The 13845-nt window shown below is 35.6% G+C and overlaps 2 protein-coding genes across 2 annotated transcripts in view; one reads left to right on the top strand and one right to left on the bottom strand.

Moving 5' to 3' along the window:
* The window catches only part of cpxm1a (carboxypeptidase X (M14 family), member 1a), a 14402-nt gene extending 8716 nt beyond the window's left edge, over positions 1 to 5686 (bottom strand). Inside the window, exons 1-7 of the mRNA XM_016512714.1 lie at positions 5377 to 5686; positions 4121 to 4230; positions 3893 to 4032; positions 2714 to 2798; positions 2345 to 2495; positions 1480 to 1568; positions 1279 to 1402 (exon numbers count right to left, since the gene is read on the bottom strand). Of these exons, the coding sequence (XP_016368200.1) occupies positions 1279 to 1402; positions 1480 to 1568; positions 2345 to 2495; positions 2714 to 2798; positions 3893 to 4032; positions 4121 to 4230; positions 5377 to 5635 (958 nt within the window). The 5' untranslated portion in view covers positions 5636 to 5686. The remainder of the gene's footprint in view (positions 1 to 1278; positions 1403 to 1479; positions 1569 to 2344; positions 2496 to 2713; positions 2799 to 3892; positions 4033 to 4120; positions 4231 to 5376) is intronic.
* A 3720-nt stretch (positions 5687 to 9406) lies between these two features.
* Positions 9407 to 13845, top strand: part of LOC107708466 (SMC5-SMC6 complex localization factor protein 2-like) — a 23348-nt gene continuing 18909 nt past the window's right edge. The window contains 8 exon segments of the mRNA XM_016512712.1: positions 9407 to 9511; positions 10098 to 10114; positions 10116 to 10140; positions 11026 to 11429; positions 12134 to 12367; positions 12478 to 12511; positions 12627 to 13612; positions 13734 to 13813. Coding sequence (XP_016368198.1) covers positions 9481 to 9511; positions 10098 to 10114; positions 10116 to 10140; positions 11026 to 11429; positions 12134 to 12367; positions 12478 to 12511; positions 12627 to 13612; positions 13734 to 13813 — 1811 coding nt within the window. The 5' untranslated portion in view covers positions 9407 to 9480.

Here is a 13845-nt window from a genome sequence, read left to right as displayed (position 1 = left end):
CACAGTATGGTGAGGGGCGTAAGATTTCCGTCTCACGCTTGAGGTATTCGGCTAATCACAACGCACTGGATAGCTGGCCAGTCACAGCACACCTCGCTTTTTCAGACCGATAAGCTTTGTAAAAATCGAGGCGTTTCAAAAAGGCGGGGCATAGAGGAGAAACAATAATGTACAGTATGTGGAAAATAATGTGTTTTTTTAACTTTAAACCGCATAAACACATTTCATTACACCAAATACACCAAATAATGTTCTTTTTAGCAGCATCATATGACCCCTTTAAAATCATGCATTCACGACAATTTTATTTTCATTATGCACTCAAATACATTTTTAGGCCTATCAGTCATACATGAATGAAACGGGTAAGATTTATGTAATAGTACTAATTAACTGAATGTGTTTTTAATACACAATAATAATTATATATTTTTCAACAATAAATCCAATTTGTTTCAATCTCATACATTTTAACTATTTACATATTGCTTGTTCCACATCTATCCATATTTTAACCATGTTCATACTTAACTGACTAAACAATCTGGACATTGTTTTCACAATGACCAGACTTATGCTGTTTCTAAGCAATTTGAATAAATGCATTATGAAAATATGATTTAAAAAAAAATAAAATTAAAAAGATGTAAATAGTTAATATAATAAAGTATGCTATGATTTTTTGAGGGCAGCAATTTGACCTGTTTCATTTATGTATAACCAACAAATATGCATCACATTATAGTTTTATTAGTTTGTGTATGTTAAAACTGTAATCCAAATTTATGGAAATTTTATATATAATTTAAATACATAAAACTTAAATTTAGAGCTAAAAATCTATTTGAGTGTGAGATGTATTTCTGAGTTAAACAGCAGTCAGAAAAAAATCAGGTTGGACTAGAATGTTTATCGATAGTATCATGAAAAAATTTGATTGGAACATTTTCTACCCTCACAGAGAGATTAGAGCAGTCAAACTGCTACATTATGCTTTTGGTGAGTCCCCAACAGACTCTGATCAATGGTGGAATGTTTATTCTGGCTAAATCAGTGATGAAAAACAGATGTGTGACAACAAGAAGTTACATAAAGATATGATGAATGTGCAAAAATGAGCCTAAAAACAAAGAAAACATCTTCTACTATCTGTGTTAAAGGGAAAATAAGACATGAAAAATGAATTCTCTGGAAAAAACATCATTGGAACATCAGATTATGTGTGTGATCTATTAGATTAAGGGACCTGAATAACTGCTAAACTCCAAGAAAACTTACCAAGCTCATGTTTTCCGGGGTTATCGGATATTTCCATAACATAAAGCTTCAGTCCAGTGTAGCTCCTCCCAATCGTGTAGATCCGTGTGATATTTGGACACTCGTCATTCACAGACTTCATTAACTAGAGGGAGAGTGACGTGTGTCAGTTCACTTACATTAATAAACAGGATGAATACGAAGGTCTAAAATCACTCCAACCTTCCTCATCTCATTGTAATTATGGTGTCTGAAGTCGAGATCATCTGAGGATCCGCTCTCAGTCTCAGAAAAATGTGGGCTGTCAGGATCTAAACATATAGACAAGTTTGGTCAAACTGCACTTTTTAACAGATTGACTATTCAATAACTTAAAACATGAAAATTGACAATATAACAGTCTCTATGTTTTAAAATCTACAGTGGAGGTTGACTGACTTGTTGAGGTTTTTGGCTGACTTGTAGATAATTAGATAATTCTAAGGTCTTGTAAATAAAAAAAGTGAAAAAAATACACTACCGTTAAAGTTTACAGTCAATAAGATTGTTTTTGGAAAGAAATGAATACATTTATTCAGCAAGGATGCATTAAATTGATTAAAAGTGACAGTAAAGACATTTATAATGTCACAAAAGATTTATATTTCAAATAAATGTTTTCAACATTGTTAATAATAATTAACAAAAAATAAAAAAATAGTCTTGAACAGCAAATCAGCATATTAGAATGATTTCATGTGACACTGAAGACTGGAGTAATGATGCTGACAATTCAGCTTTGCATCACAGAAATAAATTACATTTTAAAATACATCAAAATATAAAACTGTTAATTTAAATTGTAAAAATGTTTCACAATATAACTTTTTTAATCCCATAAATACAGCCTTAAATTATGGTGAGCATAAGAGATTTCTTTCAAAAACAAAAAAAAATCTTATTGACCTAGTAGTGTATGCATGAAAATAGCCTAATGCATTCATATTCAAAATGCTGTTTCAAATAAAAAAATGGCAAAAAAAAAAAAGTCTCCAAATGCCATGGTCTTGACCCAAATATTTCAAAGTACAGTAGTGACATGTTGAACCTGGCACTGGGCAGCCCAGCACTTCAGCGCGGAGGCAAATGGTGCCATTGCTAAACCAGGTCTGTGGATTAATGCGAATGTATTGCGCCACTGAGGGCTCAGGAAACAGAGCCAGAACCGGCGTCTCCAAATCTTCATTCCCGACAAACACCTGCATAGAGATTCTCAAATTAGGAGAGACAATATAGTAGACAAATAGAACAGAAAAATTGTAAGACACATAAACTTTACTTTACAAATTATAGGCTTTAAAGATTGATATGCTTCTCTACGTTTATAAACTCCTAAGTCATGTTTTATCCTCAGGGAAGCTCCATGGTGCAGAGCTGACAAAAGTAGGTTACCGTTACTTATAAAACATAAACTTACGGCCTCCTCAGATCCATTCATGCAGGGCTGCCAGACCGATGAGTCATTACTGAACTGCACCTTATATGTGCGGACCCAGTTCAAGCTACACACACAAATAAAGACAAACACACTTTTGGCAAGACGAATATAATGAAAATGCATATATCCTCCTGTAAAAGCTGACCCTTGTGAAAATAAAAAAAGTACACTTTAGCATACTTTGTACAGAAGTACTTATTAGTAGAGTACTTATTACAGAAATAATATACGTTAAAAGAATATGCTTAAGTGCAAACTGAATGTAATGTTTTTTCGGACACTTAACTGCATGCTATTTACAATTAAATGAAAACATATCATAGCTTACTTACATTCTTATTAAATGAAATTAGCTGAATTGTAATTACGCATTTATATGAAGTTGCAATTTAGTACATTTAAAATATATTAACTTTAAATGTAATATCAAATATATCACACTATAATTAAAATGATAATCAAGTACTTTACATGTGCTTTACTATGTGTACATCTTTAAAACACGGTAAAAAATTATTAAGACATAATTATTTAAAACATACTTTGAAGTAAAACATTTAACTCATCATTATTACAAAGTGCACGATTTAAAAGGGTACTTAAGTGTGTTAAGAAACATAGTCATAAAAAATGTTGTCTCTTTAAGTACATTTAAGTGGCCTTTACTTCATTAATATCATATTATCTGCAAGTACAGTTTTTTTTAAATATACTTTTACATTTTTAAGTACACTAGAAGTGTACAATCAATACAATTAAGTGCACAATTGTTTTTCACGATAGGATGCTAACACCAAACTCTAACTGTAAAAGTTACAAAGCTATTGTAAAAAAAAGTTACAAATTAATACGTGATGTTTATAGTGTAAATGTGGCAAATGTGATGGTTAATATGTGTAAGAAAGGAAATATCAACTGCAGTTCAGTATGCAAACATTATAATGACATCATGATGGTTAGCACACCGACAGATAAAATGATCTACAAAAGTTTGAATGAAGCGAGTCTGTGTTAAATGGTTGGAGCTGATTAGGTGCAGAAAAAGAATAATTAGAGCACCTTCAGTAGAGTACCACTGCCTTGCAAGAATTCTAATAAAAATGTGTGTGCGAATAATGACAGTGACGATGATGATGAAGCTCAAAGGCACACACTGACCTCCAGATAGAGTTTCTGCCCTGAAGGATGACGCCAGTAAAGAGTGTTGGTCTGAAAGCGTTCAGCTGCAACCACTGTTCCTGATCCTCCACCCCAGCACACCACGCTCCGTCATACTCATCGTCATCCTCCAGACCAGACTACAAACAACACACGTATGCAAATTCACAACATGCTACATCAAATCTACCTTCAAAATCTTCTTAAACAAACACACAGTGGGCTGACCTGTATGTTAAGGCGTCCTCTGTGAGGACCAAGCCCAACGCTCAAATACGATGAAGACTCCAACTGATCATCAGAGACTTTCAGAGACTCCAAACCCAGTGGTGGACAATCTGATAGATTGAGATTGAGACAAACAAATTTAAGACTGATGAACAGTTACTTATTATTAAGCCAGAGAGAAGCCTGAGAATGTGTAGAAGGAGGATAACATTGACTCTATGAATCACATGGCAGTTCACTCTTAAAAATAAAGGTTCTAGACGGTTTTCACAGCAGATTCCACAAAGAACCTTTCCATGAACATTACTTAAAAGAACCTTTTTTTTTTTTAATGTAAAGAACATTTTAATAATCTAAAGAAACTTTTTCCAATATAAAGAACCTTTTGTGCATTTGAAAGTTTCCATGGATGTTAAAGGCTCTTCATATATCTATTGATGCCTAAAAATAATCTTTATTTTTAAAAGTGTTGGGAACTATTTTTCTCTCTCTCCAAAGGGTTTCATGTAGTGCTCTTTTGAAATTACTTCAAGAAGTAAACCTCTTCTTCTTGTGGGAATGCAGGAATGCTGAGCCAACAAATGTCCCATTGATTCACCGTTATTGCTTAAAACAAAGGCTGGTGAATCAGCATCACCAGAATAAGCATTTGTTGCTTAAGCATTCATATATTCCCACAAATTCTTGACCTAATTTCCCCTAAAGTATATAGTATATATTAAACAAATGTGATCAGGAAATTTTTTTTTTTTTTGCAACACAAAAAGTAAAAAGTTATGCATTGTACATAATAACTAGCATTAAGTGAAAAAGTGTGTGCTGAATAAATTCTAATACTAACATATACTGAATAGACACTATTGACTATTGGAATAAATATGAGTATGAATAGACACTAGTCAAATATTAGACAACTTAACTTCAGTTTACCCAAAATGGGTGACTTTCTGAGTGGCTTTCTTTCTTCTGTGGAACACAAAAGAAGATGTTTTGAAGAATGCTGGTAACCAAACTGTTTTGATGACTACCAACTTCCATTGTACAATAATAATAATAAAAATAATAATTAATAAAAACCTGAGACATTTCTCAAAATATCTTCTTTTATGTTCCACAGAAATACATTTAACTGAACTATCACTTATAATAGATCACAGTTATTTTTAAGGCATGTTATAACTGCGTGCCATAAAGGACATTTAAAGAAAATTGTTCTGAATCTACTTCCCTCAACCCTTGACTGATCATGAACTCGCCTGGTTTTGCTCCATGGGTCTCTTTGTTCATCTGTTCTCCATCTTCACTGGCATTCCTCTGCGCCTGAGTGTGGTTTTCATCGGGTTTTGCTGTGTCCAAACTTTCAGTAACATTCCCAACCAGATTTAACATTAACTTTAAATCATTAGATTCAGATTTGGTAACATTATTATTGACTGTCTGGTTTTCAAATGAAAGACAGGCATGTGCAATGCAAAGTATTATTGCAGCACAAACGTGTACTCTTTGCATAAGCATTTTCCTTCTCTAATAACCTATATTCGTGTCCAAGACTCCAAGCAGAATTTAAAAGTCAGATATTGGAAGAACGCCCCGTAACATAACACCAGACCGCCGCCACTACCGTATATTGTAGAATAGACGCCGTGTCAACACAAGCATTAACCCTATAAAGTCTGCTGTATCATATTTGACCATTTGACACATTATTTCTAAGGCCTCTAAATTATCAACATGATCAAAACTTCATACTTTTTTGGTAAGTAAAGAAAAATAATAACTTTTCTGTTATGTTATGCTATTTATTTACTTGTTTATGTTTAGGCATATTTATTTAGAAAAATCACGTTACGATTTAGCCCATGTCAAATATAATAGGGCCAACTCAAATATAATCTCAGTCATCAAATTGCATCGCATTATATATTTTGACCCACACAATTAAAACTAAAGTGCTTTGATTAGAAAACTAAGCATTTAAATATTATCATATTATATTATGATTTTTGGGACATTCAGAACAACTGCATAAGTCTGATACTGTTATAAAAGTGTCAATATCAGAAATTTGTCTTAATAATTGGTCATATAGGATAAGTAACAGCATCTGCACTAAATTGCATATTTTTGCATTTTGAACCTCTAAATAAAACGGATTTGTTATTCCATCTCCTGAGCTTCCGTGAAAAAAAAAAAACTGTTTTCATATGTCAGGCTTTACAGGGTTAACACAGAAGACTCGGAGTCGTTTATGTTTTCATGTTTATACTGCTAGTGTGGTCACAGGTGTGTCCAGTGGTGGACAGTAACGGAGTAGCTTTACTTCGTTACTGTACTTAAGTACATTTTTCAAGTATCTGTACTTTACTGGAGTCGTTTTATTTTGAGTAACTTTTACTTTTACTTCACTACATTCCAAAGCATAAGATCGTACTTTTTACTTCACTACATTTCATAAAACATATCGTTACTTCTTATAATATATCACGTGCTCTAAAATGTGTCTGATTCAAGAATGAACTGATTCTTTTCAATGAACCTTTTAAATCGGTTCGCAAATCGCACCAAACGATTCATTCACGAATTAGAATTAACCGATTGCAGCTGTTCTCGAGTCGACAACTCACTGATTCAAATGAACCGTTTAGTGCGAGTCTCCAGTGAACTGAATTCACAAGTAAGAACCGGGAGATCTTGTGAGCGCACGCCAGTAATTATCAAAGTGGGAAGTGATGTCCTCTGGGGGCATTTGGCCAGGGGTGTTTTTACACCACAGACAAGGTTTGAGAAGAAAAAAATCATTATGAAAATATAATTATATTTTCCTTAATGTTCTTCCTAACTTCAGGCCTTATTGTCATGTCATATATAACTGTGATGTTCTGCAAAACAACAAGCTTTAAAACACTTTTTTCTTACTGGTGAAAATCAGATGGTCAAATCTGTTTTCTCTCAGGTACATCGCAGTGTAAGCTTCATAGTGAACATTACTACATCACTCTCGTCAATGTAGTCCATATCAACAACAAAAATATATCTTGACTCCATATAGTGGTTATTTTGGGAAAATCCCAGGTATTTTGAGCAGTAGGATTATAAAAAATATGTGCTAATATAAAATTAAATTAAGTAGCCTATATAAAATTGCAAAATAAATCTATCAGTACTTTTTTACTTAAGTACATAAAAAATCTAGTACTTTTGTACTTTCACTCGAGTAAAATTGAAAAAGGAGTACTTTTACTTTTACTGGAGTAATATTTTATTATACGTATCTGTACTTTTACTCAAGTACTCGATTTGTGTACTTCGTCCACCACTGGGTGTGTCACATGACTAGGCTACTGCCATATTCACATCACGTGTGTAGGCATGCTGAACACTTTCTCGGAGCTCGTAATCCAGTCAGTGTTGACAATTTGGCAATTTCGTTGCTAAATTTAGCAACTTTTCAGACTACCCTAGCAGCTTTTTCTTCACTAGTTTACTAGCTAATAAAAAAACTTGTAATCGTTAAAAAATGTTCAATAAGTGTTCAATAATTCAATGTTGTGTATAAAAATGGTTATTTATATTTTAACATTATATTATGCATTTATATTATTTTACGAACAAATCTAAATTAACATTAAAAAATTTTTTTTTTAATGTAGTGACAATTTTGCGTCGTGATTACGTAATGACGTCATCACGCAATGACATCACAACGTCATTTAGCAACTTTTAGCAACAAATCGACCTTCCTTTAGCAACTTCCCCTGAAAATTAGTTGGCAACACTGAATCCAGTCAGTGGCATCGCGAGGGGAGCGCGGTAAAGTTAGAGGTTCGATATTCACAGGACATTCGCTTTCCCTTGCCACTGTTCTACAGAGTCGACAGTCCTACAAAGAGATCACTACCACGATTAGTTTTAACGATATGCAACCACTTATATCGACATAAAAAAAAAATAATAATAATAATAATTCAAAACAGAAAAAAAAATTCTGTAATTCACCAATTAAGGTTTTTTCATATTCCAAAGTTTGTAGTATAGCCTACCTAGTGGCCAGACTGACTTACTAGGCCTACAGGTAAAATTTTGCCAATATCCCCCTTACTGTAGCCTACATACAGCACATAAATATTCTTAGAAAAAAACTTACTGTAATTTACTAAAAGTGTTTTTTCATTTTTCCGAAGGTTGTAGTAGCCTACTTTCCAAGACACAAGGCTTACTTAGGTGAGATTTTGCCAATATCTCACTTATGTACAATACACAAATATTTTTTAGAAATAAAATAACTACAGTAATTCACCAAAATATTTTTTTAATCAAAAGATTTTGCCAATACCTCCCTTCATATATGTACAGTATACAATTATTAAAAAAAAAAATACTGTAAGTCCCCAAAAGGGATTTTTCATGTTCCAAATGTTGTAGTATAAAATGCTTGTGTAGCCTACTGTACACACAATAAAGGAGGTATTGGCAAAATTTCACCTGTAGTAAGTCAGTCTTGTAACTAGGAGTGTACTACAACATTTGGAACATGAACAAACACTTTTGGGGACTTACAATACTTTTTTCTAAGGATATTTGTGTAGGCTACTGTATGTACAGTAAGGGAGGTAGGCTATTGGAAAACTCTCACCTGTAGTAGCCTAAGTCAGTCTGGAGGAACATACTACAACATTTACAACATGAAAAAACACTTTTGGTGAATTACTGTAATTTTTCTGAACATATTTGTGCACTGTACATACAGTAAAGGAGGTATTGAAATTTCACCTGCAGTACGATATTCCGTTCAGTAGGAACGTACTACAACCTTTGGAACATGAAAAAACGTATTTTGGTAAATTATTGTAATTGTTTTCTAAAAATATTTGTGTACTGTATGCTACATAGCCTACTTATGGTAAGTATTGTCTAAGGCGAGATATTGGCAAAATATATTCAGTCAGTTTGCCCACTAGGCATTCACTATAGCCCTGTAAACATTAATTTGAATGAATTATTGGACTTAGTGTTTTATCCACATGTAAGGTAAACAAATAAATGACTTTAAATTAAAATAAAGCATCAAAGATGTGGTCAAATATCCAGAACATAAATAAATACATGAATAAATAAATAACCCAAAGGCCATTAAAAAGTTTCTAGTGGTATTTTTGGGACATTGTAAGAATTTAAATCAGTCTCATTTACTCGTATGTTTTTTGTTTTGTTTTGTTCTGCTGTCTCCACTCTGTTCAAACTAAACGCCTCTAGTGGCCTTTTCCGGGAACTACATCACTCGCTCCTCCCACCTACAGATGGCGGCTCCCCACAAACACAACAGCACTTTTATCATGGAGTGTATCGAATAAATTTCTACAATGGCTGGTACGCATTGCATATCATTTTGTTGTAAGGCTTATATTACATTTTACTCTTTTTCAGAACTAAACGGACGCGTATATGGTAACGTCTCCGCCATTCACGCGGTTTGACAGCTAACGTTAGTAAATTGTGGTTTACTTGTGTACTTGCAAAATTGACTATGTATATATAACATTTAGTCAGAAATGATCAAGTAAACGCTCTTTTGTAAAGTAAATGTTTTGATTTGAGAACTTGTTTTCGTTTGCCTGTGCAGTCGGTCAAGCCTCGTGCATTAAGAGCATTATGGTAGGCAGCGTCTTACGATTGACGGTCGCCTTTCTGTGTAACGTTAACGGATTGTTTAAGGATTTGTCATAAAACATAAAGCACTTCGGCTAAAACTACCTAGTTCGATGACTTGAACTGTTGCCAGTAGTTTCGTTTCTCAAGACTAACGTTAGCATACTAGCTGTTCTGTTCCCGCCCATACACATTTCAGTAACAAAGTACAAATAGTGAAAGTCAGCACAAATGGGAGGAGTGCGCTGGAAGTAGGTATTTCCTTTTCCCCCCCATTTCCTTTTCCAAGACCAACGGCTAAAGTTTTCTGCATTGTTTTTCTTTTTTACAGACACACGCCCACCTGATGGAAAAACTGGAAGCATGTAGCACAGGTCTGTTGAATGTCATCTATGTCATCTATTTCTACAGAAGTACTGTAATATGTGGTGTGTATTGTAATGGCAGAGACTTCACAATACAGGATTTGGTTATGTAAACAAATGCTAGTTTTGCATGCACACATGTAAGTTCACTTGTTTTAACACTTGATACATGCGTCTCACTTTGTACAGATCACTCAGAAGACTTTTAAAGACACCTATCTGTGTTTCATCAGTATAAAATGTCAAGTTTCCTCAAGCAGCACATCACCTCTATGGGTGAGATATGTGGGATATACTGTACAGGGATGCTTGGTGTGTTGGGCTGCTGTTGATCTGCTTGTAGGCTTACTGTGGTATGGCACAATGGCAATATTAGATACATTGGCTTGCAGATTTTCTGCCCTTATTGTCTAGGCTGGAATGCATTGCACGACTCTTGAAAATTGCAACAGCTTAGCCATCAAACACTAAACGACTGACAAATTAAAACAATGTGTTCTAAAATCAGACCAAAATAACAAACATGCTTGATCCTCAGATTGGATGGAATAATAGTCTGAAGCTACAAATCGGACTCTGCGCCCATCATACACTGTGATTTTCTCCGACTGCCCAAAATCTGCAGGCTGGCTCTGACTTTCGGCAACTGTCTACGACTCCACCAGACTGCAAATCGGGACAAAAATCTGTACATAAGTCGTCTAGTATATTCCAGTCAACTAATGTCAGTGCTCTTTGCATGTCAGTCTGATTTGTGCCCGCTAACAATCTTAATGAACATGCACTAACATATAAAACAGGTTTGGGAGGTGATTCAGCTGCTATGATTATATGAAGAGGCTTCTTTTGCACTTCTTGTCTGAATGCCTGACAGTGTGTTTTCTTTACTTTTAGTGAAAGAATTAATTCCACTTGGCGCTCCACGACGTGACAGTGTAGATGCCACGCCACATCCTGTGTCAGGTAGTCTACGTCTTGAACCTTCTGAGAAGACTCCAAAACTCTTGAGCTCACTGCCTAAATGTATCCCGCCCACTAAAAACCCTGAGCTGGAACAGAGGGACAAGTCCACTTCAGCTGCACTCAAAGCCTCCAATAAAAGACCACATCAGGATAGTATTCTGGATTGCAAAGTTGTTATGAGAAAACTACAACCAAATAATGGCAACATTAACTCCAGGAAGGATGGCTCTCTCAATCCCACGGTTAAAAAGGACATCCTGCAGAGGACCAGTTCTTACAACAGAGACAGAGAAATTTCTTTTGCTCTCAGTAAGGAGCTGAATGAAAACTTGAGGGTAAATGCAACTATTATTTTTTTCTTAATGCATTTCTATCAGTATTCTAATGCAGGGATTCCCAAACTTTTTTGTCAGCCAAATTGAATTAGGTCCTTTGACAAATTGGATAAGTTTTATTCTATGCAATAGCAAGATATAACTGTTGAAATACTTTAGAGCTGAGCATAAATAGAAAACAATTAAATGCAAAAATTGCCATAACTTTTAATATTTAATTAATTTCCACGACTTTACATCCTGAAGAACCCAATAATTAATTAAATCATAAACTTAAACTTTAAAGTGAATAAATTGCTGCACCTCCTGAGATTTTAAGTTAATATTTCAAGAATTTAACAACACATTTGCATGTCCACAATTCTCTGATGTCGGTTAATGGTCACATGACATGCAGGTAAACAAACAAAATATTTCTTATTAATATATATTAATAATTAAGATTGTTCTTTTCTGTGAATCGATCAAACGGGTTCTCAGATCAATCTGAATGACTCATTAATGCATCTGCCATAATCAAAGATGATTTTTTTTTTTAATGACTGGAAAGGCCAAAGTACTGGAAATTAATTTCTCTAAAAAAAAGTGGGAACCCTGTCAATTAGATTTAGTTACTACAGTCATGATTGTTATAGCTTGCGGTTGGTGTCTGCTTATTTGATACTAACTTCATGACCATTAATCCACTGATGTTCTCTGTTCAGGTTGGAGGAGGTTTGTTTCAGTCAGATGCTGTGAAAGGCCAGAGACATTCTCTTCCTCATACATCCCACTCCAGGCGTAACCCTGAGAGCAGTAGTTCCTGCTTACTCCAGCAGAAACCCGAAGCGTCAGTTAACACAGGGGAGCGATTCATCCACCATCCTGATCAGAAAAAAGATAGACTGGAGAATAGAGACCACAAAACCTCTCATTGTAGCAACATGTCCTTACAGAAGGTACAGTTCAAGCTCTACATTTTTGTTCAATAATTTTATGATGTGCCACCTTTTTTCAAGTGACTGCATGTTAAACAGGTTTTCATCTATTTTCATTGATTGTGTTACAGGAATTAAGCACCCCTCACCACAAGACTAGTCCAGGTATGGAGTTATTACCCTTTGTTTTATTACTGATCTCGCCCAGTTTTTTTTATTTTATAACTTTTGAAACTAAACTGTTTCTCTTTCTATATCAAATACTACTTTTTGCCAACAGAGGGCAGGATGTCCCTATCTGCAAAGAGAAAAAGGGAGGGTAGTACAGACAGTGAGAAGGAAATTAAACGGCCGTGTGTTGATTTCCAACCCACCTCGAGCTCTTCCATTATAAACTCGCCTTTAAAGTTCGTCAAGCGTGCTTTTGTGAAGTCCAGCAATGAGTTTGTGATAACTATAAAGGAGAAAGAGTCCCCTAAACCGCTTCCTGCCGCACCAAACAGCAACAACAAACCGAGACCTCCGCCTTCCATCACCAGGCAGCTCTTTGAACCATGTAAGGACTCAAATACAGGGAGCGACAAACCTCATTCATTTCAACTCGGTAAATCACCCACGACTGCAGAGCCTAAAGACGCTATGGTGGCACGAGCCAACAAAAATCCCAAAGCTCCACCCAGCCAACCGCATTTGCGCAAAGTCTCTCCGAAGTCGAGCACAACGTTCGACAGTATCGAGACCCTCTTTACTCCAGACTGCTGCTTACCATCGCCAAAAACTCATAACAAAAAAACAAACGCTGAGAGAGAAGCTTGTACAGTCTCCACACACACAAGCCCCACTTCTGACCATAAGGAGAGTGTTAAAATTCACTTGTCCCCTCATCATCCTGATCTAAGATCACCCAGCTTTGCAGAACAAGCCAGTTCATGTAAGATGGAAACGGATGAAAGAACACAGTTGAAAGTGGAGCAGTCACGCAGCCCCAAGGCTATCATGCATGCCCCAGCTGTTTCGGTGAAAGAAGAATCAAGAGAACAGAAGTGCTGCCCCCAGTGGAAAGATCCCTTAGATATTGAGTTGGGAGACGACTCTGGCGATGAGCTGAGAGAACACTGCAATATCAGCCTCAGCAGCAGCAGCAGTGGTCATGAAGATGATCCACTGCCATCTCTGGAGAAGCTGATGAGTCGGAGAGACCATGTGCCGGTTACTCCCGAAAAAGATGCTTTCTCAGAACCCAACACACCCATCTCAAAAGCAGCAGTAAGTTTAAGGATGTTCAGAAAACATGTCATGACCTCATGTGTCATTAATCACTCTTTGGCATGCCTGATTTTCACAAACTCCTATGTTTCTTTTCTTTCTTGTTGTTCATCTGTATTAGCCCGAGGCAGTGAAAACCAAAGCCGTTAGTTATAGAAATACACTGGAGCAGATGCTGCAAGAGAAGGAACAATATCAGAGGTTGGTCTAAAAACCTGATTTGTCCCCCCCCC

Source organism: Sinocyclocheilus rhinocerous, unplaced genomic scaffold (assembly GCF_001515625.1).
Source record: "Sinocyclocheilus rhinocerous isolate Xijiao unplaced genomic scaffold, SAMN03320098_v1.1 scaffold295, whole genome shotgun sequence".
Classification (NCBI taxonomy): domain Eukaryota; kingdom Metazoa; phylum Chordata; class Actinopteri; order Cypriniformes; family Cyprinidae; genus Sinocyclocheilus; species Sinocyclocheilus rhinocerous.
This window is presented reverse-complemented; position numbering and strand designations above follow the sequence as displayed.